Genomic DNA, 25000 nt, shown 5'->3' with positions numbered 1-25000 from the left:
GCACAGGAGTGGGGTGCTTACGACACTTGGAAAGGGAGAGATGATGTGAGAGAGGAGGATGGATTGAGAGAGAGGGAGAGGGGGAGGGAGAGAGACAGGGGGATTCAGAAAGAGGAGAGAACCAGATGCAGTACAATCTGAAGAGAGAAGGAGAAACTTACAGAAAGAGCAGGGCAGAGGAGAAAGATGGGGAACAGGGACAGAGGAGGGAGAGGGGGAAGAGGAGGAAGATGGGGTAGAGGGGCAAAGGAGGAAGAGGGGCAAAGGAGGAAGAGGGGGTAGAGGGGCAAAGGAGGAAGAGGGGCAAAGGAGGAAGAGGGGGTAGAGGGGCAAAGGAGGAAGAGGGGGTAGAGGGGCAAAGGAGGAAGAGGAGGTAGAGGGCAAAGGAAAAGACTAGCTGACAGATAGGATGAGAGAAGAGCATGAACAGGAGAGAGAGTGCTGCCAAGAGAGAGAAAGACACAGAAAGAGAGAGAGAGAGAGAGAGAGAGTGCAGCACAGGAGAGGGGTGCTTAGGACCCTGGGGCTAAGAGCTGCTGAGGACCCTGGGCTCTACTGCGGCTCTACACAGACCAACAGCAGCACAGCTCCTCTGAGCTCCTTCAGGGGGAGTCACACCCAGACTGGGAGGGGGGCAGGACTGGAGGGGGTAACGGCTCCTTCACCTTATCTGTGAAGTGCTAGGATGAAATCAATATTTAGATACCCAATCAACCCCATCATTATGACTCATTATAAATGCCACATTCACGTGTTAACAGTAAGCTCTTCTAAATTCAACTCAGTTATAAGCTTCTCTCTGAATGACTCTCAACTGACAAATGGTACATGATGACCTCTTTTCGTATTTAGGGTAAGTATTGAAAGAAGGAGAGAAAATGGAGTGAAGCAGAGATGGAGTGTGAGAGAAAGTAGATGTGAGAGGGATAGAGAGAAAGATGGAGAAAAAAAAGGAGGGTATGGAAGGTGTCTCTTAATATTCCTAGTTATACAGTTGAATTGAGAGGGACAGAGAGAAGAGGAGCCTTGGAACCTTGGCGCAGGTGTCAGTGAAGCACAGGTGCAAGCCAGTTTAATTACCCTATTATGAAAATAATGGCCCAATGTAAGTCAATGGGAAAACTTGTATTAGTTTTTCTTTAATATCTTAAAAAGTATAAAGTTCAGAAAAATACATAGCACATGTGTCCTTTACAAGACCTACGTGACAAAGTTTGAACAAAGTTTCTACGTTAAGCGATTCAAACTGAATTAAGCGCAGAAAAAGGTCAAAAGAATAATAAGAACTAGAAAATGCATTTCCTGAAGGAAATACCAGTGCATGAAATGCAAAAGTTAAGAAAGGAAGAAGAAAAGAAAGAAGAGTGAAAGAAGGAAAGAAGAAAGGAAAGAAGAGTAAAAGAAGGAAAGAAGAGTGGAAGAAGGAAGGAAGAGTGGAAGAAGGAAGGAAGAAAAGAAAGAAGAGTGAAGAAAGGAAAGAAGAGTAGAAGAAGGAAAGAAGAGTGGAAGAAGAAAAGAAAGAAGAGTGAAGAAAGGAAAGAAGAGTAGAAGAAGGAAAGAAGAAAAGAAAGAAGAGTGAAAGAAGGAAAGAAGAGTGGAAGAAGGAAAGAAGAAAAGAAAGAAGAGTGAAGAAAGGAAAGAAGAGTAGAAGAAGGAAAGAAGAAAAGAAAGAAGAGTGTGGCGGCCTTTCTATGAATTCTAATTTTCCAACTCCAAGTTCCAGTCAAGGCCGTGGGTCTGGTCAGCAGGTAGTGGATTACGCACTCTCGATAATCCAAAAATTGAAAGAATAATCCATTTATTTTTGTAAATTCAAACAATAAAGCAAAGTTAACAACAGTAAACTAAAAAAGGCTAAACTAGTATCGAAAAGTGGTCAAAAAACCGTATCTTTTACACGCCTCTAGACCCAACATTTGGCTATTCCCAGTCATCTCCTAATGAGCTGTCCAGGTGACACTACTACTGATCCGTCCAGGTGAGATCTACTGATGAGCCGTCCAGGTGACAATAATTAATGGGCGGTTCAGGTGACAAATTAACAATCATCCTAAAGTTCAATTAAATGGTAGTCCAATATGCAGCTAAAGAAACAATATGCAAATATAGAAACAATATAATCATATAACACAGTCAAAGTAATCGGGGCCAATGCAAACTTTATGTCTGGACAAAAATGTCCAAAACGGCTACAACAAAGAGTGAAAGAAGGAAAGAAGAAAGGAAGAAGAGTGAAAGAAGGAAAAAAGATTGGAAGAAGGAAAGAAGAGTGGAAGAAGGAAAGAAGAAAGGAAAGAGAAAACAAAGTAGAGTATGGAAGGTGTCTCTTAATATTCCTAGTTATACAGTTGAATAGAGAGGGACAGAGAGAAGAGGAGCCTTGGAACCTTGGCGCAGGTGTCAGTGAAGCACAGGTGCAAGCCAGTTTAAAGACCCTATTATGATGTCATAATGGCCCAATGGGGAAATTTGTATTAGTTTTTCTTTAATATCTTAAAAAGTATAAAGTTCAGAAAAATGCATAGCATTCGTGTCCTTTACAAGACCTAAGCGACAAAGTTTGAACAAAGTTTCTAAGTTAAGCGGTTCAAGCTGAATTAAGCGCAGAAGTTTGGTACAAAGAATAAGAAGAAGAACTAGAAAATGCATTTCCTGAAGGAAATACCAGTGCATGAAATGCAAAAGTTAAGAAAGGAAGAAGAAAAGAAAGAAGAGTGAAAGAAGGAAAGAAGAAATGAAAGAAGAGTAAAAGAAGGAAAGAAGAGTGGAAGAAGGAAGAAGAAAGGAAAGAAGAGTGGAAGAAGGAAAGAAGAAAGGAAAGAAGAGTAGAAGAAGGAAAGAAGAGTGGAAGAAAGAAAGAAGAAAGGAAAGAAGGCTCTGGATAAAGACAGTAAAGAGAGAGTGAAGAGGGAAAATATTGAAAGAAGGAGAGAAAATGGAGTGAAGCAGAGAGATGGAGTGTGAGAGAAAGTAGAGTGAGAGGGATGGATAGAAAAAAAAGTAGAGTATGGAAGGTGTCTCTTAATGTTCCTAGTTATACGTTGAATGGAGAGGGACAGAGAGAAGAGGAGCCTTGGAACCTTGGCGCAGGTGTCAGTGAAGCACAGGTGCAAGCCAGTTTAATGACCCTATTATGATGTCACAATGGCCCAATGTAAGTCAATGGAGAAATTTGTATTAGTTTTTCTTTAATATTTTAAAAAGTATAAAGTTTAGAAAAATGAAAAATACATAGCATAAGTGTCCTTTACAAGACCTACGCGACAAAGTTCGAATGAACAGAAGTCGGTAAGGAAGAATAAGAAGAAGAAGTATAAGAAGCCTAGGAATAACAATACAGGGCATTTCATGCACTGTAATTAGAATGCTATTTGGCACTAAAAAGAGATGAATTTCTTCACCGTATAAAGACAGAAAGCAGACACAGGTCCTTACCCATGCGACCACAGTGTGACCACAGTCGACACAACAAAGCATGGCTTCCAAAAGAACAGCGCACTTGTGGTCACTGAACGACTGGTGCTGTGTAACTGCATATTATTATTCCTGTATATTATCAGTCCTGTGTTACTGCATATTATTATTATTATTTTTATTATTATTATTATTATACCAGTATGACTGTATATTCAGTCTCTTTTCCTCCTCAGTGTCATATTATAAATGAATGTGTTGTTTTATTGGGTTTTATGTTTTGGCAACACTGTATCCAATCAGTCGAGCTAATAAAGCAACTTTGAATTTAAATTAAAGAGAGAGAGAGAGAGAGAGACAGAGAGAGAGATACAGGGAGAGAGAGAGAGGGGAGAGAGGGAGACAGAGAGAGAGAGAGAGAGAGAGAGAGAGAGAGAGAGAGAGAGAGAGAGAGAGAGAGAGAGAGGGGGAGAGAGCGAGAGAGAGACAGAGAGAGAGAGAGGGGGAGAAGAGCGAGAGAGAGACAGAGAGAGAGAGAGAGAGGGGAGAGAGGGAGGGAGAGAGAGAGAGACAGAGGAGAGGGGGGAGAGAGGGAGGGAGAGAGAGAGAGAGACAGAGAGAGACAGAGAGAGAGAGAGGAGGGGAGAGAGGGAGAGAGAGAGAGAGAGAGAGAGAGAGAACACTGAAATTGGTATGTGTGGTATGAGGGCAGAGAGGGAGAGGAGGAGAGAGTAGAGGAGGGTAGAGATGAGAAGAGGGGAGTGAAACTGGTATGGTGATGATGTGGACTCAGGGGGAGAGAGAGAGGGAGAGAGAGAGAGAGAGAGAGGGAGAGGGAGAGAAGAGAGGAGTGAATCTGTGTGTTGGTGCAGGCTGAGGGAGAGAGAAAGAGAGAGAGAGCGCAGGAGGAGAGGAGAGGAAAGGAAAGAGGAGTGTAGCTGTGGTGTGTGTGTCTGTGTGTGTGTGTGTCTGTGTGTGCGCGTGTGTGTGTGTGTGTGTGTGTGTGTGTGTGTGTGTGTGTGTGTGTGTGTGTGTGTGTGTGTTACGTGCTCACAGGGTGGTGTGTCTCCTGTGAGTTTCTCCATCAGCTCAGCGCTCTAATTAAGCAGCTCTAATTGGCTGTGATGGAAAGTGGCTCCACAAAGACAACATAAATAACAACGAGGATGGAAGCCAACAACTTTAAACACACACTCAGACATACAAAACCAGAGACACACACTCTCTCTCTTACACACACACACACACACACACACACACACACACACACACACACACCACACACACACACACACACACACACACTCAGACAGTCACACACACTCTCTCGCTCTCTCTCTTACAAACACACGCACACTCAGACATAAACACACTATCTTTCTCTCTCTCTCTCGCTCTCACACACACACACACACACACACACATTCAGACATTCACACACACTCTCTCTCTCACAAACACACGCACACTCAGACATACAAAACCAGAGACACACACACTCTCTCTCTTACACACACACACACACACACACACACACACACACACACACACACACACACACACACACTAGAGAGTCAGCACACACCCACTAGAGATACATCGCTATGCTCACAGCACACACACGACTCTCTCTCTCACACAGACAGACACACACACACATTTAGACATACAGAAACTCACACATCACATTTCACACTGTCTTGAGGGTGAGAAAAAAGAGCCCAATCCTCTGGCTGTTTTTAAGATGGCTGTGGAGTGTCTAGGAAGCTCCTGTGCTTTCTAACGAGGGAGATTTCCACACAGAAGTGCATCCCCACACCAGCGTCTGCTCAAGCACACAACCAACCTACAACTCTCCCTCTGTTCAACACGGACAGGGAAACGTGACCACAGCTACGCTTGATCGTGTCCTCCTCTGCATAGAAGAAGCCTGACCACAACACTAATACACCGATCAGAGTGATGGAAGCCTGAGCGACAGCTACACCAGGAGTATTCTGATGCCATGTAATTCATTCATTCGTTCATTCATTCATTCATTCATTCATTTATTCACTCATTGGTCCGAGCCGATAGCATGCTAACATGCTGCTTAATGCTTAATGTCACCCTCCTCCCCCCTGTCACCACCAGCTTGGGCCCGTGTCCTGCTGCTCACCCTCGCCATCTCAGACAGTCAGGGATCTGCAGTGGTTACCACACACCTGTCCTGCTGCCCACCCTCGCCATCTCAGACAGTCAGGGATCTGCAGTGGTTACCACACACCTCAACGGACTGAGGACAGGGCCTACGCCAAAGACCAAATACCGATCTATATGTCTACTGGATTAGTTTCATATGTTTCAACTGTATTGTCCCTCTGTACATCAAATTGTCAAATTGGTCCAGGCTTGCTGAGTCTCTCTGGTAGAAGCGTCGAGATCAGAGAATCAGACAATCAGAGGATTCTATATGAATGAACATACAATACACACTGATGACTCAAACTGAACAAAAGTCACTCAAGACAATTACCCAGGCTTTGATTGCATGTTATCTATCAAACCACGGATGGAGGGGCTTATGTACGCGAACACACACATGGCGCACGGTCTCTCTCTCTCACACACACACACACACACACACACACACACACACACACACACACACACACACACGGCTCCATCTTCCAAAAGCCTCTTGGCCTCACATATGTTCCATGAGGGAGGGTTGGTGCTCTTTAGAACGCCGTTGCTTGAGACTGAAGGATCTCCTGATCGGAGCTCCACCCTCCGAGACCCCAGATAATTGGATGTTTTTGCAGGCCGTCCGTGGATTAAGCCTCTGAGGGGAGGCCCCTGTGAGGGCTTCTGCAAGCAATTTGCCACATCAGTAAAGGCGTGGATATGAAAGGCAGCGTGCAATAACCTTTCAGTGTTTTCAACAAGAAAAAAGGGCTTTATTCATGGAGTGAACAGAGACACACACACACTTTTACTCACACAACTTACATACTTACACACACTCAAAGCACCCACCCTCATACACCCCCCCCCCCCACACCACACACACACACTCTAACACACACACACCACACACACACACACACACACATTGTTATCTCCGTCTATGTAAATGTGTGATTAAAGCGTGTGCACAGAGGCGTGGTGTGAGAGAAGTGAGAGAGACTTATCTAATGTTTCCCTTTCACCTGCGAATGTCAAATCGGCCCAAACCTAATGGATTCCCAGACGCTATCCTACGCCTTTCTATTCTAAACCCACGCTGAAGAAAAACTGTGAGATACTGTGGGTATCCACACCGAGAGAATGAGAGAATGAGAGAGGGAGAGAGAGAGAGGAATACAGAAAAAGAGAAGGGAAGAGGAGGGAAAAGAAAACTATAGAAGGAATGAAAGGAAGTGGAACAAGAGATAGTAATAGAATGACAGAAGGAGGAAAAGAAAAATAACAGAAAAATTATTAAACAAAACCTTGTTAACAAAACACTGTACGCTTCAGAGAACTCAGAACAGCACAGGAATGTGACCGGAATAAGGCTACATATGCATTACTGTGGACACACACACACACACATACACACACACAGTACATCACATGGCTTGTCATAAGTTTTCATTTCCAACAACTCATGACAGGTGGCAATATGAAAGCAAGATGTGAAAATACACACACACACACACACACACACACACACACACACAGAAACACACACAAATAAACAAATACATCCTTGAGAATTTCTCAGCCGGCACTGGCATCTCTTGAGGAACCCACGATTACATAATCACTCAGTCAAGGAGCCAAATACAGAGATGTTAAACCACCACCCCCGCAACCTCACACACACACACACACAAACAGCCCCCTCAAAAACACCTTCTCAAAGGACACCGGCAAACACCAGCTGTCTCCTTCTACTCCTCTTGCGCAATCACTTTCAGTTTCTCAGCCTCCTCTCCACTCAGACCATATCCAGCACACACTTTTTTACTGTGTGTGTGTGTGTGTGTGTGTGCATGTGCATGTGTGTGTGTATGTGCATGAGTGTGCGTGTGTCTGTGTGTGTGTGTGTCTGTGTGTGCGTGTGCGTATGTGTGTGCATGAGTGTGTGTGTGTGTTTGTGTGCTCCAAGTGACATCGGAGCAGGATGCAGAAAATCAAAAATACTACCTGTTGAGTTTCCCATTAATTAGCATAGTACAGTTAGCCTGGATACCAGACCGAACTTAGCCCCGCCCACACATTTTTTGGTTGGGAAGTTCGGTCTGGCATTACTCCATTGAGGAGAAATTATCTGCGGCTCGATATCGGCCGTACCAATCAAATTGTTAAGGCGGGCTTTATACGATGATGGACAGATGATCAACAGTAACGTAACCAACCACGTCACCAACACACGAGTTGAATTCGTTTTCAACAAACATGGCTGCCGCTGGAGAGCTGAAATGTATAGATTCGAGTCCATTTAGACATTGACAGTGCATTCATTTTGAAAGAGGAACAGAGAAACGCGATTAAGGCATTTGTCAATCGAAAAGATGTTTTTGCCTTCCTTCCTACGGGATCCGGTAAAAGTGTAATGTATCAGCTGCCCCTGGTCACATACTACGTTGTTCTGATTGGTTGTAGGTAACCAATTGAGCGAAGAGGCATTTTTTCTCCTGGTTCGGTTGAAACACGCCCCATAATCACAGCCCAATGGAGCGATATCAGACTCATATTCTGACTAGAATTATGAGTATGACATCGTCAGGCTATAGTACAGTATGATTTATCCCGGTTTCCTAATGAACAGAACAGATCTTGTCATAATAACATAACGTTATTGTTTATCGGGTTACACATCTCTCATTACCAATAAGCCCCCTTCTCCGCCCCCACTGCATGTGTGCATTCTCTCACACACACACACACACACACACACACACACACACACACACACACACACACACACACACACACACACACACACACACACACACACACACACACACACACACACACTGGACTTTCTTGTTGCGTTGCGTGTGCGTTGCGTGTGTGTTGCGTGTGCGTTCCAGCCTCATTATCTGTTTTTTTCATTGATCCTCAAACCGCGCCTGTTCGCGTGTCTCACGTTGGCAGTGTGCGTGCTCTAACCTGTGCTCTAACCTGTGCTCTAACCTGTGCTCTAACCTGTGCTCTAACCTGTGCTCTAACCTGTGCTCTAACCTGTGCTCTAACCTGTGCTCTAACCTGTTAACGTGGGCTCTAACCTGTGCTCTAACCTGTGCTCTAACCTGTTAACGTGGGCTCTAACCTGTGCTCTAACCTGTTAACGTGGGCGCCCAAATGAAAATCAACACCTTGCTGCGTTGCCCAAGGCCTTATGCACACTGGCTGCGTTGATCATAGACATTTCAGCTTCAGTCCGAGAAGAACTTAAAAGTACGAGTAAAATAGGCTAGAACAGTATTAAATCTATATTGCATGTCATACCTTAAAAGGCATAAGAAAAATTGTCTTAGACGGTGATTGCACAGGTTATTTAAAAGTTTCCTAGGCAACCATAGCAACCAGGAAACACTGTGTTTCTCACAATCAGTTCACCAATAAAGGTCTTGGGTTCAAAGTGACCACAACCACTTGGGGATTATATCAAATGGCTTCATAAAAAAATCCTGAGATAAATAATGGGACATCAATGGGGCAAGGGCTTACTGGTTAATCCAGTGGTTCCAATTCCCACTGGAGCCGTGTCAAAAGATTATCGTTAATGTTACTGGGTCGCCTTGATATAGGCTTTGCCGTTTAGCTTCCGTTGCTACACGACACCGCAACAGTACAATAGCAATAACATAAATGTGTGAGGATGTGTGTCTCAGTGGGATTGACATCTCTCTCTCTCTCTCTCTCTCTCTCTCCATCTCTCTCTCTCCATCTCTCCATCTCTCTCTCTCTCTCTCTCTCTCCTTGTCAGTCTGAGAGGCCAAGTAGTGTTATAGCAGGAACAGCCCTCCTGCTGGCCAAATAGGCGCTATATGTTCTCATGGGCACAAGCTGGCCTGCTGGGCACACACTAGCTGAGAACACCCCCTACACACACACACACACACACACACACACTCGTACTCTCTCTCACACTAACTCACTCACTCACGCACGCACGCACGCACATACACATACACACACTCATACCCTCAGACACACACACACACACACACACACACACACACACACACACACACACACACACACACACACACACACACACACACACACACACACACACACACACACACACACACACACACACACACCCACTCACACCAACACCAAAAACCCCTCCTCCCCTCCTCCCAACCATCTCCTCCTTTGGTTTCCAGCAACCGCCAACTAATCACCAAGGAAAAAACGATAGCATCTATAACCTTTCAGTGTCATATAGAATCTCAATAGGCTTAGCTATATACGGCTTACATGAGGCATGCATTAAAGGAGGATAGAAGAGATTAACGATGCTGCACAGTAAACTGAGCAGTATGCGTCCGTACAGATACAGTCAGGAGAGCAGTGTGTCAACTCAGGTCACAGATCATATTTGTGTTTCCATGACTACTTGTCTTGGTGGTCCAGACGTGGTATTCATCCTCTGGAGGCTGCATGGGTGTTTTGACCCCTGTCTTCACATATCTAACATCAAAAGTGTGTCATTTTGATCTATGTTTATACATATATATATATATGTTGTGTGACAAGCGTACCTGACACATGGGCTCTCTCACCTGTGTGTGTGTGTGTGTGTGTGTGTGTGTGTGTGTGTGTGTGTGTGTGTGTGTGTGTGTGTGAGTGTAGATGTGTGTGTGTGTGTGTGTGTGTGTGTGTGTGTGTGTGTGTGTGTGTGTGTGTGTGTGTGTGTGTGTGTGTAAAGCATGTTATTGTCAGTCTTAGACCTTACCTGTCTCACACCTCTTCCCTGTGAAGCCCTGCAGGCAGATGCAGGCGTCCGGGGAAACACACGAGCCGCCATTTTGACAGAGGCCATCACACAAAGCTGTAGATGAAGATAGAGAAAACACACACAAACACACATACAGACACAGACACACACACACACACACACACACACACACACACACACACACAAGGACGCACACACACACATAACCAAATAGTCACTGATCAAGATATAAAGTTTGCCAGTTCCTCATGTAACTCACCTGATTGCACTAAGTCAAAGATCAAAGCGTTAAAGCAGCAATAAGGAGTTCTGTTCCAAAACTAACAAGCTAACTACCTAAAAGGCATGCAAAAACCTTGCAAACACCACCAAAAGCCCAGTTGACACTGATAAAAGCTTGCCAACACACTAACTGGTGTCTTTTGGCAGTATAGCTGGCATCGCATGCTATGAACGCTTTTTTGCAAGGTGTTCCAGCCAGGAATCACAGAAATAGATAGTGCATATCCTGGATGGCTAGTGGGAAAGACACAGGTGTTTATCTGTCCTTCACATGACCATATGCTATCAAAATGAATTTGAGGATGGTCCCAAAACTAGTTGACTATAACAACTGAAATATCAACAACCTTTAACCAGAACTGCAGACTGTACCTTTAAAAATGATGTAGTTGTAATGTACTTAATGTGGACATATTTGCCACACCTAGCAAGTTCTCTGATCAGCTACATTTGGTCCAGGGAAGACGTGACAGACTGTGGTAAGGGAGGCCAGAAGGTGAGGGGGATTGTGGGATAGCGGAAGACTCACGCTTGCAGATGGTGCCGTTTCCGACGAAGCCGGGCTTGCAGGAACAGCTGTGTCCACCCACGGTGTTGAAGCAGAGAGCGTTCTCATCACAGCCGTGCTGACCGGTCACACACTCATCATGCTCTGAGTACGGGAGAGAGGAGTCATTACACACACACACACACACACACACACACACACACACACACACACACACACACACAATCAAACACACACACACACACACAATCAAACACACACACACACACACAATCACACACACACACACACAGACACACAGACACACACACATAATCAAACACACACACAATCAAACACACACACACACACACACACACACACACACACACACACACTCATACATTCATCATGATCAGAAACACCAACTGAATCAAAAATAGGCGCTGAGGAGGTCCATTTCCTGATGCCCTGTGAGTGACCCTGGATACGACCCCGCACTCGGCAACTCTGCTGGAGCTCTGATCAGTGTTACTGAGCCCGGGCTTCTGTGAAAACGGTCATAAATATTTCTCTTTGAACAGCCCCTAACTCATGCTAGCTCGCTCGCTCACTCCTCCACTGCAGTGAAAAGTCATCGCGCGGCGCGTTTGAAAGACGTAGCCCAAATTCACCCCAAGTCCCAACCCCAGCAGAGAGCAGAAGATTTCTATTAATGTCAATGAGCCTCAGAGCATGGGGATGAGCCCAGGCTGCTGGGTGTGCAAAATGTGCTGACAAAAAGCACTTCAAAGGACAATTTCACCCCTGAAGACAAACACACACACACACACACACACACACACACACACACCACAAAGACATAGCTAAGAGAAACAACTTTTAGCAAAAAGTAAACCCTACATCAGGCAAGGTGACCCATGACTAAAGTGTCAGTATAGTGTGTGTGTGTGTGTGTGTGTGTGTGTGTGTGTGTGTGTGTGTGTGTGTGTGTGTGTGTATATGTGTGTAGAATATTAAAGAAAGAGAGAGAGAGAGGGAAAGAGGGAGAGAGGGAGGGCTTGTGTGACACAAAAGTTGAGAGGAGCGAACAGAAAAGAATAGCAGTCAGAGAGCACCAATCAGCAATCAGCTTCCTTTAGCGAGTGTAACCGAGAGACAACGACAGTGACGGAGAAGAGTGGAAGAGAAAGACAATGAACTGAGCAAGAGAGAGAGAGAATAAGGTCAGTGGAAGAGCGAAGGACAGGTGAGATAGATGTTCTGTCTGTGCGCGCGCACACGCACACACACACACGCACACACACGCGCGCACACACACACACACACACACACACACACACACACACACACACACACACACACACACACACACAGAGAGTCTCATGGGTCTTAACTGCTTGTGACAGGGGTCTTGTCCGCCCGTCTTCACACTCGTCCAGGCGTGACAGCTCTGATGACACCAATTACCCTCCGTAATTACACATCCCAAACACACACAGACACACACACCTGCTCTAGAATATGAGTTTACATATGTACACACACACACACACTCACACACACACTCACAGCACCTAACACACACATGTCCTAGCACATATCACACACACACACACACACACACGTCCTAGCACATATTACACACACAAACATACAAACACACACCTGCACTGGCACATACATATCACACACACACGGCACATATTACACAAACGTTTACCAGCTCACACACAAACAAACAAGGCTGACTTCAGTCAAACAAGGCTAACTTCACAAGCGACACACTGCAACACAAACGTGGATATATGGAGGCGACACAGGACACACACACACACGCAGGCCTGAGGTCGCTGTGAATGTAATCTCTGCTTTTTCCCATCCCGGACTGTCCTTCCTCCAGGACCCCCCAGGAGCAGTCGGCAGCATTTCAGTGCCCGGGGACCAAGTGAACCGTCCGTCTTGGTCAGGGTCGGACAGGAGAATGTTCTGTTCTTTTTGCATGTTTTTTCTGTTGGGGTTCTTAGTGGAGGAAACCCCTTGTGAACACGGGGAGAACATGCCAACTCCACACAGAAAGGCCCGCGAGATAGCCCACCTGAGCACTGAAGGTCTGGAGGGGACCTGCCTGTGATGCGGCAGTGCAAGCACCTGAGCCACCGTGACACACCTGCCCTTTAAGCCCTTAACTATACGTGACTCTTCATAGATTCTTCTTCATAGCATTCTTACACCCACCCATCCCCATATATACACACACACACTCATCTCCTGATTAGACTCCACTACCCTCCTGATGGCCCTCTCTCTCACACTCATACATAAGTGCCCTTCGGGTCATTAAGTGTCCCCTTCACAGTGTCCTACTGCCCCCATTCTCTCCCATTCTCTTCCCCTTAGATTCCCTTCACTCTTCAAATCCCATTACACATTTCCCACGTCTCAGCGTCCAGAGTCCAGCTTTCCCCAAGCACCTCTCTCTCTATCTCTCTATCTCTTTCTCTCCCTCTCCCTCTATCTCTCTCTATCTCTCCGTTGGTTCTTCCTCTGTATGACCCATACGAGGTCTGATTGATTCCCTTGTGTCATCTCTAAATTCTCCGCACTGTTTGGTCATCGTACCTCATCACTCACACACACACACACACACACACACACACACACACACACACATCGTACCTCATAATTCACCGACGGCTGAGCACACAGATCCAAACCATCTATAAATCACTGAATGACTGCCTGAGGAGGCACACCATCGCCAGGGCAACAATGGATGTTTGGATGGTTGAGAGCACAAATGAGGGGATAAACAATATCAATCTGTTTTCATCTGTTTGGTCTCCAGCATCCTCCGGTGTATTGACTGATTGATTCATTGATTGACTGACTGAGTAACTGAGTGAGATGGGTGAAAAAGAGAGTGAGAGAGATGGTCTCTGTACCACTGGCTAATACTGGCTTTGCCTTCACTGCACCTATTCAACACACACACACACACACACACACACACACAAAGTACCTCTGTACCACTGGCTAATACTGGCTTTGCCTTCACTGCACCTATTCAACACACACACACACACACACAGACTCAAAGTACCTCTGTACCACTGGCTAATACTGGCTTTGTCTTCACTGCGCGCACACACACACGCGCACACACACACACACACACACACACACACACACACACAGAGAGAAGAATAGATGCATTGTTGTACAGAAAAAAACGTGTGTATCTAGTTCTAGTTGTCATTTCCACCTTCCCTATTTAAACTTCCCCGATACCGCCGTTCTTCTTCTTCTTCTTCTTCTTCTTCTGACGTGTAACACATGCAACACTCAGGCAGGCCTGGCCCTATAACGCACCGGCGCGGCGCGGCGCGGCGCGGCACGGCATCACCGTGCCGCGGGTGCTGATTAATTTATCACGGGCGCGCATTCCTGGCACACCACCACGGTCCGCAGGGGCCTCCTATCAAAGAGCTCCTCTCTCTCTCTGCACCGCACATCACCCATAATGAACACATCAACAGCCGGAGACAAGGAGGAAAAAAAACACACACACACATACAGTACACGCACTGCCTCTCACACGTCAACAGTGTTAAATGGGTGAGTATACGAGTGCGTGTGTATGCGTGTGTATGTGTGTGTGTGTGTGAGAGTGTGTGTGTGTGAGTGTGTGTGTGTGTGTGTGAGAGTGTGCGTGTGTGTGTGTGTGAGAGTGTGCGTGTGTGTGTGTGAGAGTGTGTGTGTGTATGTGTCGATGTATCAGTGTGTAGCAATTAGTAATTCTGTGTGTTTGATGTGTAGGTATGTGAGAATGTACTCATAGTGTGTATGTGTGAGTGATTGTGTGTATGCTTGTGTGGTGGGTATACACACTGTACATATGTGTCTTCTATGTGTGTGGGTGTGTGAGAATGTATTTATAGAGAAGTGTGTGTGTGTGTGTGTGTGTGTGTGTGTGTGTGTGTGTGTGTGTGTATAGGTGTGTGTGTGTGTGTGTGTGTGTGTGGTGTCTATGGTTGTATGTATGGTTGTGTGTGTACGTGTGTATGTGTGCATACAGTGTATGACAGTGTGTGTGTGTGTGTGTGTTTGTGTCTGTGTGTGTGTGCGCGTGTGTGTGTGTGTGTGTGTGTGTGTGTGTGTGTGCATGTGTGCATTTCTGAGAACACTGTGTATAATGCCTCTGGAAGAGGAGAGCGAGAAGGAAGCAAAACACCGTGGCTCTGACATTTGGATTCAGCTCCCCAGGGACGACCCAGGGAGGAAAAGACAATAAGCAAACATCGCTGACGGGGGCTGTGGCTGCGTGCGCAGCTCCAATTCTGCTGTTTCAACAGCTTACAGGCACTCTCCTCCAGAGCACACTCCTGCATCCTACAGAAAAGACCCTACAGGAGTCGCTAACAGAGAGCGATATGAAACCATCCTGCCGTCTTTGTTTTCGCTTTAGAAGAGAGAGAAAGCCATTACACACCCAGTCACAAATACAAACACACACACACACACACACATTTATGGTTTGGTCTTTTTATAAACGGATCATTTGTGTGTGTGTGTGTGTGTGTGTGTGTGTGTGTGTGAGAGAGAGAGAGTCGTGTGTGTGCTGTGAGCATAGTGATGTCTCTCTAGTGGGTGTGTGCTGACCGCTATGGCGCATGTTCATCATATCGCACCAGTGCAGGCCTGTGGTGTCTGTGCCTCTTTAGAGTTCGGCCCAGAAAGGCTGTGCGATCCGGCCCTTACTTGGCAGCCAACGGTGGGTTCAATTTCATTTCGTTTCTTGGCAATAAAATTAAATTTCCCTCCCAAAGCAACTCAGTTGCAGTGCAGTTTCATGCACTTTCATGGCGGGGTGAAGCCCATGTCCGATCCTCGGCTCAAAGAGTGGCTTTCCTGAGTGGAGCTCTGAAAGATCCTGAATTTTTAGGTTTTTTTGGAGAATCCCTCTTCGTTACTGCAGTCAGATGTGGAGAAAATCAATATCATTATCATCATTATCACACAGAGAGCTTCTCTGGCCAACAATAGGGGCTATTTGATGCCTAATGAAGTACACTATTAAGTGTTGCTAGCAAAGCAACCGACATAAACAGCAACAACAACAACAACAACAACAAGCTACTTGTAAACTACAAGCTAAGTGCAAGAGCACACAACCAGTGATCGCATAGCACCCAGGGCATCACAAAATAAACATCCTTTTCTCACTAAAAAGAAAACAACCAGACGGCACTGAAACTGTGCTGGTAATTTTGGAACGCGAGAACCGTGACACCCTAATGACTCCTGGGGACTCCACAGCTGTTAACTGACTCACACACACACACACACACACACACACACACACACACACACACACACACACACACACACACACTGTGCGTGTCCGTATGCCATGTGCTCCAACTAGCACTAGCTAGCATCGTAAAAGCCACTTCTCCCTGTCTCTCCATCTCAATCTCCTGTTTCCAACCCTGTTAGCCTGTCAACAGACACCGCCATTATGCCGTCAAGGGCAATTGGCATTGTGAGAGCCAGTCAGCTGCGAGCGCACACAGCACATTCAACAACAATTAGACCCTGAGAGCACGTTTAAATCATCAGTATATCATCACGTTTTGTGGGACTCTTATGGACTCCATAATAGACCAAGTAGCAAGTATTAGTAGTTTGCACACAAGACATCGCGTGCGCAGGGTGAACTCCAGATGTAGCCTGGTGGAGGTTAGCAACCATGACTAACACCACTCACTCATTTTACAGTAAAACTGTGAGGGAACTGATCAACCCTCAATAGCTAAGTGCAAATACTAATGATTCAAATAGAAAAGTATGACTTCTTTGTAGATAATGGAATAGCTGTAGTTGAATAGTTTGAGTGCTCTCAAATTATCAGAGGACTTGGATTCAGATAATAAGATTTTTAAATGGAGATCCATTACCAAAAACCTTTCCGGTCTAATTGCTGGGCAGGTTCCCTCACCATTGATATGTAAATGTGAAAAGTGGCTGTAGCTCCATTGCTATAGTGTTTAGCACTTTGAGCTGCATTCTTTTGTATGAAAGTTGCTATACAAATAAAGTTTATTATTATCATTATTATAAATTAAATGAATAATTACAACTAAAATTCAAATTAATATCAGAATATCCAATCTAAACAGGTGACGGGAGGATTATGTCCAGTTTTTGTATAGCTTTGTGTAGTACAGTTTTTTTTGTATAGTTATATTGTCTTGTGTATTAAACATAATCCAATGTACATATATTTCTACATTTATTTCTGGCATTGTTTGTGCTACACACCTCAATTAAGATGAGTGTATACACTCTCCAGCACCTTTAGGTTGGAAAACATTCAATATCTTGTGTAGGTAATTAGACAAATACATTATTACTAACCACATGTTCCAGGAGATCTAATCAGTATTCTGGCCCTGTTCACTCTAACTACAACAAGGGATAAGTGATCTTTATCCCATTACTCTGAGAAGTGGAGGAAGGAGGAGAGGGAGGGAGAAGGGAGGAGAGGAGAGGATAAGAGAGGGAGGAGAGGAGAAGAGAGTGATAGTGGAGGAAGGATGAGGGCAGAAGGGAGGAGAGGAGAGAGGGAACAAAATGGATTTATCGAGATGGGGGATTGAGTGAAGAACAGGAGAAGCAGGGAGAGGAAGAAAAGAGTAGAAAAGAAAAAAGAGTAGAGAGGAGTAGAAAAGAAGAAAGAAGAGAAGAGAAGAGACGAGAAGAGAAGAGATGAGAAGAGGAGAAAAGAAAAGAGAAGAAAGGAAAAGAGTGGAGAAGAGAAGAGAGGAAAAAGGAGAGAAGAGAAGAGAGGGAAAAGGAGAGAAGAGAGCCGAGGAGAAGGGGAAAGAAGAGAAGAAAAGACAGAACAGAAGAACACATTTCCTTTTCAATTCAGTCCACATTCCTGCGCCACTCCTCCCCTCCTCCCCTGCTACCATAAACACCGCTAACTCTCCATTTTGTCTGTCTAGCTCCCTGCCTCCTCTTCCCATTTAACGCAGAGGGTTTGATCTCACACGGAGCGAACATTAAAAACAGCACGCCGCCGCTCTCCCGGCTCTTTTCATTAGTTTGGAGGTCGTCCTCCATTCATCAGACGAGCGTGAGCTTCTGCGCCGCGTGCTAATTCCAGTTAGCGCCACTCCAGACGCCTCCTGCTGTAAAGCTAACCGAAACGCGTCTCAGAACTATTAACACAGGTGGGCGAGTTCAGGTGTGTAGGTGTGTGTGTGTGTGTGTGTGTGTGCCACGCATGAGTGTGTGTCTGTGTGAAAATTGCCAGCTCACTGACTATAAAAGCACACTGAATAAAAGCCGATTTGCGGGGCTGTGGGGGTGGGCGTGGTGGGAGAGGGAGCGGGAGAGACACACAAGGCTAAATCACTTTTTATGACAGGGTATGCCTGCACGCCCACCCCATTGATTGAGTGTCTTTGTTGGAAGAATCGTCCTTGAGTGGGGATGTGTGTGTATGTGGTTGTGTGTGTGTGTGTGTGTGTGTGTGAGTGTGTGTGTGTGTGTGTGTGTGTGTGTTTGAGGGGAACCAGAGGAGGCAGAGTAAAATGGATCGTTATGGATTTACTGAATACACATGTCAACGATGAGAGTTGAGAAAGCTGGAGGAGAGAGGAGATGGAGACAGAAAAGAGATGACCTTCAAAATGAGGCGCAATTCAGAATGCTCACAGTGTGTGTGTGTGTGTGTGTGTCTTTGTGTGTGTGTGTCTTTGTATGTGTACTAGTGCCTTAAGAAAAATTGAGACAGTAAACAAAGGCTCTCCCCAAAGCACCAGAACATCACACACAAATAAAATATTTAAACAGTGAGACTGAGAGAAAAACCAGGAGAGTGAAAGAACTACTGAGAAACATCTGCCTGCCAGCTCGAAGGTTCCTCCTAGAAATGTTCTGATTGGTTGCCTTTACAGATGGTGAAGACCTTGCCTCTACTTCAGTATTGATGTAAACATGCTCCTCTGGTTCCCAGCTAAACCCAATATTTTCTTTATATCAAACTGATTGACTGGAGATGACCATGAGGTGAACACATAAAGTAAATTCCTGCATGTACACACACACACACACACAAACACACACACACAAGCGTCTTCCCTTAAATTATATTTTGTCATGTCTATACATGTAGTGTGTCATTTGTACACGTGTTGTGTGTGTGTGTGTTACATGTGTAATTTGTATGTGGTGTGTGTGCGCGTGCGTGATGTGTCTGTGCGTTAGATGTGTATGTGTGTGTAATTTTTTTGTGTGTGTGTGTGTGTGTGTGTGTGTCACCTGTGCAGGAGTAGTCGTCGATGCGGATGAACCCGGCGTGGCAGATACACATGAAGGAGCCGGGTGTGTTCACACACACAGTGTTCTCTCTGCAGTAGTGCTTCCCCTCGGCACACTCGTCTATATCTGCAGAAGCAAACACAACATTAGAACACACACAGACAGACAGACAGACAGACAGACAGACAGACAGACAGACAGACACACGCACTGATATTGATTGATTGATTGATTGATTGACATGTGGGTTGATTGATTGATTGATTGATTGGCTGGTTGATTGGCTGACTGATGCAGTACCAGTTCCAGTTATAGGAAAAGAGATCCCAGAATTTATAAAATGTATACTATAAAGTTACCCTTCGAGAACTTTAATTGGCTCACAGAGAGGGAAAGGCAAAAGAAAGAGCTTATTCAGCTGAACTGTAATTGGTTCTCAGTGGTCGGACACAGCAGAGCTGAAGTGCAGTGGTATTCAAGTTCTATTCAATTAAAGCAATCGAGAACAAGAATACTCCCAAAGGTTCTCTCTCTTTCAGGGAATGTTTTCCAAATTTGTTATGAGCGTGGTGAAGGAATTATTCTGCCTATACAATAATGAAACTGAGAATCACATCTGTGCCTTTCAGACACAGACCACAGCGCTTCTCCTGTTCAATGCCACCATTAGCACCCAGGACTGAAAGATGAGCGGGCAAGTGTTTAGCATCATATTCCTCAGCCTGTTTAGCATCATATTCCTCTGAAGCATCATATTCCTCAGCCTGTTTAGCATCATATTCCTCTGAAGCATCATATTCCTCTGTCTGTTTAGCTTCATATTCCTCTGAAGCATCATATTCCTCTGTCTGATTAGCATCATATTCCTCTGCCTGTTAAGCTTCATATTCCTCTGTCTGTTTAGCATCATATTCCTCTGAAGCATCATATTCCTCTGCCTGTTTAGCATCATATTCCTCTGTCTGTTTAGCATCATATTCCTCTGTCTGTTTAGCATCATATTCCTCTGGCTGTTTAGCATCATATTCCTCTGTCGGTTTTCTCCACTCTCATCCCTTTTCTGTGAGGGGGATTCTAGAGGCCTGAAGCGGAAATACACCATATGTCATTTTATTATTTTCTCTAGTAAATGCAAGATGTAAAAAAAAAAAAAATATGTTTTTCTTCTTTTCCTCCTTTCTTTGGTGTTATTTAAAATGAAGCCCCTGGAGTCATCATTTGCGGCCGTTTCCATGCTCTGCTCTTTGCTCACGGACAAAGAGAAAAACAAACAGAGGGCTCTTCTCCACATATTGCAATATACCCTCCCTGGCAGTGACAGTGTGTGTTGTAGATGTACCCTCCTCAGAGCAATAAACTGTATTGTTGATGCTTTTTATTTCTCTCTAAAACACCCATCCACTGATAATGATCAGTTTATGATGATAATATTGCGTCGAGTAAAAAAGAAAGGGATGAAAATATCCAACTCTGCAAATGCGATACTGCAGACACACATACACAGACACACACAGAGAGACATAGACAGAGACAGAGACAGAGACAGAGACAGACGCAGACACAGACACAGACACACAAACACAGTCACACACACACACACACACACACACACACCTAAACTAAAGAGGGAAATGCACTTCATTCAGTCTCATTTTATTCTTTCAGAGTAAACTCTATTCCAACCGCGAAATAATGAAGCTGGGACCCGCTCTGTGATGTGCCTTTTCATCTACTGGGAGGCATAAAGAGAGAAGAGATCAATATTCTTGCAAACACTGGACCCTTTGTGTTTGCTAAAATAGCATTCAGAGACTATCAGTCTTGTTTAAGGGGAGTCCAGAGCAGTGGAATTAGCCACAGCTCCAACTGGATATCTATAAAGGCACATCATCAATGAATCATTCAGCTTGTGGTTAAATGATGCAACGTTTTCATGACTTTATCCCGGCCCACTTTGGGTTCGTCTCCTGGGATCCATTACAGAGATATCGCTGCTGGATTCCCCTACACGACAAAACACACACACAAGCATGCACGCACACACACACAAACACACACACACACACGCGCGCGCACTTAAACACATCCACATCCACATACACACACACACACTCTCTGTCTGTCTTTCTCTCTCCCTCATCACACACACACACACACACACACACAAACATAGACATAGACGCTTTAAACAGTAGAGTGGACATCTCTCTGTATTATTGATGCTTTGAAAGCGGCTGTCTGTTGTGTCTGTGTCTGCGTCTGCGTCTGCGTCTGTGTCTTAGTCGCCCTGACATCGCAGGGGGTTTCATCAGTAGTCAACATCAGCCATAGCCAGACCCTGAGCACGCGGGGGGGGGTCACCGGCGTGAGTAAGCCGTTTTACACACATGAGCAGACTTGCTGGCCCTGCATGGCTCACTGCTGCACGCAACCAGCAGCAGCCACCATGTACAGCCTTCAGCCGAAGTATGAATGTGCTGCTAGCAATTGTGACCCAAAATGTTACACTGTGGTTAAAGGTGATGTTCCACTGTAGCAAAGGAACTGTGAAATGGATCAGAAAGCTCTGTCTGACTCTCTGCTCTCACAGGCAAACAGCATGGGAAACCATGAGGACAGAGATTCACATTTCCACCTAGCAATTTCACAGCGCTTTCAACCACAGTGACTCACAGTGAGTCTGTGACGTGCACAAACGGATGCAGTCTGGGTACTACTGGGAACTAGGAAACAATTGCTTCATTTCTTTTTCTTATTTCTCAAGTTCATGAAATGAAAAAAGGTAACATTGAAACATAACAAAGATGCACTTATCACATGTCTGTTTGCTGCAGGGGTTGTTTTTATAGCTTTACAATAATAAAAAAAACGATCTAATGATTTTTTTGCATACAACTGTGCATACATTGTATTAGTTATACATATATTATGTATAGCACATTTGTTTTGTGCTCCCTGGATACTGAAGCTCAAACCTGATATATGACATCTTGTTTTTGCTAGTTGGGCCACAGGAAGCTTGTATCTACAGATAAACTGGTCGCTGACAGTCTGTGCTAGACCAGGTACATATCCTCAGCCTCTTTTCTGCCCCAGCAGGCAATGATGACACGAGGCTCACGAAGCACATATGAGCTGATTCTGTTACATATACGGGTCAGATCTGGCCCGGGCCTGGCACCGCTCCCCTGGATCGCTGCCACATCAGGGCCAGATCATTCCGGCGTTGCCGGTAGGCTAAATCTGGCTAACATAACGCTCTTGGATCGGCCAATCGCTAACACCCAGCAGGCAACGTGTCGCTGCCAGAGGAGCTCTAAAAATAAAAAAAAAAAAGAGACAAGTCTTCCTCCTGGCCTCCTGAGCCGTCTGCATTCTCATCACATTCTGTTCTAAGAGAGGGGTTTACGTGAACCTTCTGTGTCCGTGGCGACCACGGCAATGGTGTCCGTCCCCGGGGTAACAAGGATGGTTTAACACGATCGCCTCTGGGAAGGCATGGCCTATTACCATATTAAAGAGAGGGAGGCGAGAGGGATACAATGTGACGTTATATAATAAGGGAAACCATGGAGACACCCAGGTGCCACCGCTTGCATACCACTGATCAACACATTAGTCTGTGTGAAATGGCCGATACATGTTGATTCGATTTGATGAATACGGCATTAGGCAAAACAGCTTTAACGAAGAAAAACGAACTAACTTCCAATGCATCTGTCAAAGTAGCTCTTTACCCTAACCAACACACACACACACACACGCACACACACAAACAGACACACACATACACGCACGCACGCACGCACACACACTCCTTTCCTCCCTCTCTGTCTCTCTTGCCTCTCTTTCGCATGGCTGAAGAGGAGGTCACGCTTGTTTTTGACCTGCATTGAAATCAGCCTCTTCATTTCCTGAGAGCTTCACTCCTCCACTCATGTATGCCCGTCAGCTGGCTGCTGGTGTGCATACTAACACAACCAGGGACAGCAACCCTTCCCAGCGCAGTAATTGCCATCATCTTGAGCTTTATTTATTTACTCTTTTCCCTCCCTCCCTCCCTTCCCTCTCTTATTATTATCATTCATTTATGCAGCCGGGTGTTTACCAGAGCAATTATGCTGCATTAGCCAACAACGACGGTGACATGATGATACCTTCATTAGGAAGAGGCCAAACACTTGCTCCTGTGGCGTCTGGGACACTTGAAGTTAAGAAACAAGGAAGGCAAAGTGGTGGGTGTCTGACCTCCAGTCCAGAGAGTGTGCGTGTGCGTGTGTGTGTGCATGTGTGTGCATGTGTTTTATGACTGTTGATGTTCTTTATACAGTAAGTTGTAAAAAAAAGAGAGGGGTGAGAGGGAGGCTGAAGAGGAAACAGAGTAAAGAGGGAACATGAGACAGAAAGTGAGGAAGGAGAGAGTAAAGGCATATGTGTGAGGTATGTGTGTTTGTGTGTGAGGTATGTGTGTGTGTGTGTGTGTGTTTGTGTGTGAGGTGTGTGTGTGTGTGTGTGTGTGTGTGAGGTGTGTGTGAGGTATGTGTGTGTGTGTGTGTGTGTGTGAGGTATGTGTGTGTGTGTGGGGGGTATGTGTGTTTGTTTGTAAGGTATGTGTGTGTGAGGCATGTGTGTGTGTGTGTGTGAGCGACCGGCGCGGCCAGCCCACGATTAGGGATGTGGACTTTGGAGATGGTGGTCAAAAGAGTCGCCGGAGCAGTGGTTTACGTTTTCAATTCAACCATATTTATTTTCTTTCCAGGTTGTGGATTTTAGCCAAAGTATTACTAGCACCAAAACAAAGTACTTCAGACAAAAACAAAGATTCAATATCCAAATGCAGCGTAACAGTGTTACCGTGACAGACAACTCCTCGCAACAGGAAAGCTGTCCTTCTACCTCCACCCCTTGAATGGCACTGAGCTAGCCTCTTAAGAAGGCCTAGCTATTGCCCCTAATTGGCCTAATAGGGCCAACCCATGAATATGGGGAAGCAAAGCACATTGTGCATCTTATTAACAAAACCATTCATTCATGTTATTATATTCAATTATACATTCAAATAACATATCTCCATATAAATCACTCAAACACCATTTAACCCATTAGCAAATCACCCTACAATGCATAGTTATTACCTAAATGAAATGTGAACACGACAAACACCCCTGTGAAATAATGCCCCGCTCCCTCCACTAGTGACACAATGTAAAAGTGCTATCCCAGCGCGAGCGCGCTTTCGCGTTGGGACCAGTATGTGGAAGCGTGAGAACCAGGAAGTGTGAGTATATGTATCTGAACCAGTTTATGGATGTTATTGCAATGCAAATGGTAAATGGATGAGATGGTGGGTACCCAGTATATATATCAGTATAATTGAGCAACAGCAGGTGTATGCAAATAATATGTATGCGTGCTGTATATCGCGGCAGACCAAACAATACACCAATTCGCGGTAAACACCCGACACCATTACAATCTCACATCGTGAAACAAACAAACACCACAAACCCACAAAACACCCCACAACACTCTCAACAATG

At 45.2% G+C, this 25000-nt stretch overlaps 1 protein-coding gene across 1 annotated transcript in view; it reads right to left on the bottom strand.

Annotated features, from left to right (window-relative positions):
* Nucleotides 1–25000, bottom strand: part of nell2b (neural EGFL like 2b) — a 71095-nt gene that overhangs the window by 18388 nt on the left and 27707 nt on the right. The window contains exons 14-16 of the mRNA XM_031583245.2: nucleotides 19461–19586; nucleotides 11169–11291; nucleotides 10355–10450 (exon numbers count right to left, since the gene is read on the bottom strand). Coding sequence (XP_031439105.1) covers nucleotides 10355–10450; nucleotides 11169–11291; nucleotides 19461–19586 — 345 coding nt within the window. The remainder of the gene's footprint in view (nucleotides 1–10354; nucleotides 10451–11168; nucleotides 11292–19460; nucleotides 19587–25000) is intronic.

The sequence above is a fragment of the Clupea harengus genome, chromosome 16, assembly GCF_900700415.2.
Source record: "Clupea harengus chromosome 16, Ch_v2.0.2, whole genome shotgun sequence".
Classification (NCBI taxonomy): domain Eukaryota; kingdom Metazoa; phylum Chordata; class Actinopteri; order Clupeiformes; family Clupeidae; genus Clupea; species Clupea harengus.
Note: the sequence above shows the minus strand (reverse complement) of the source record. Positions and strands in the feature narration are given on the sequence as shown.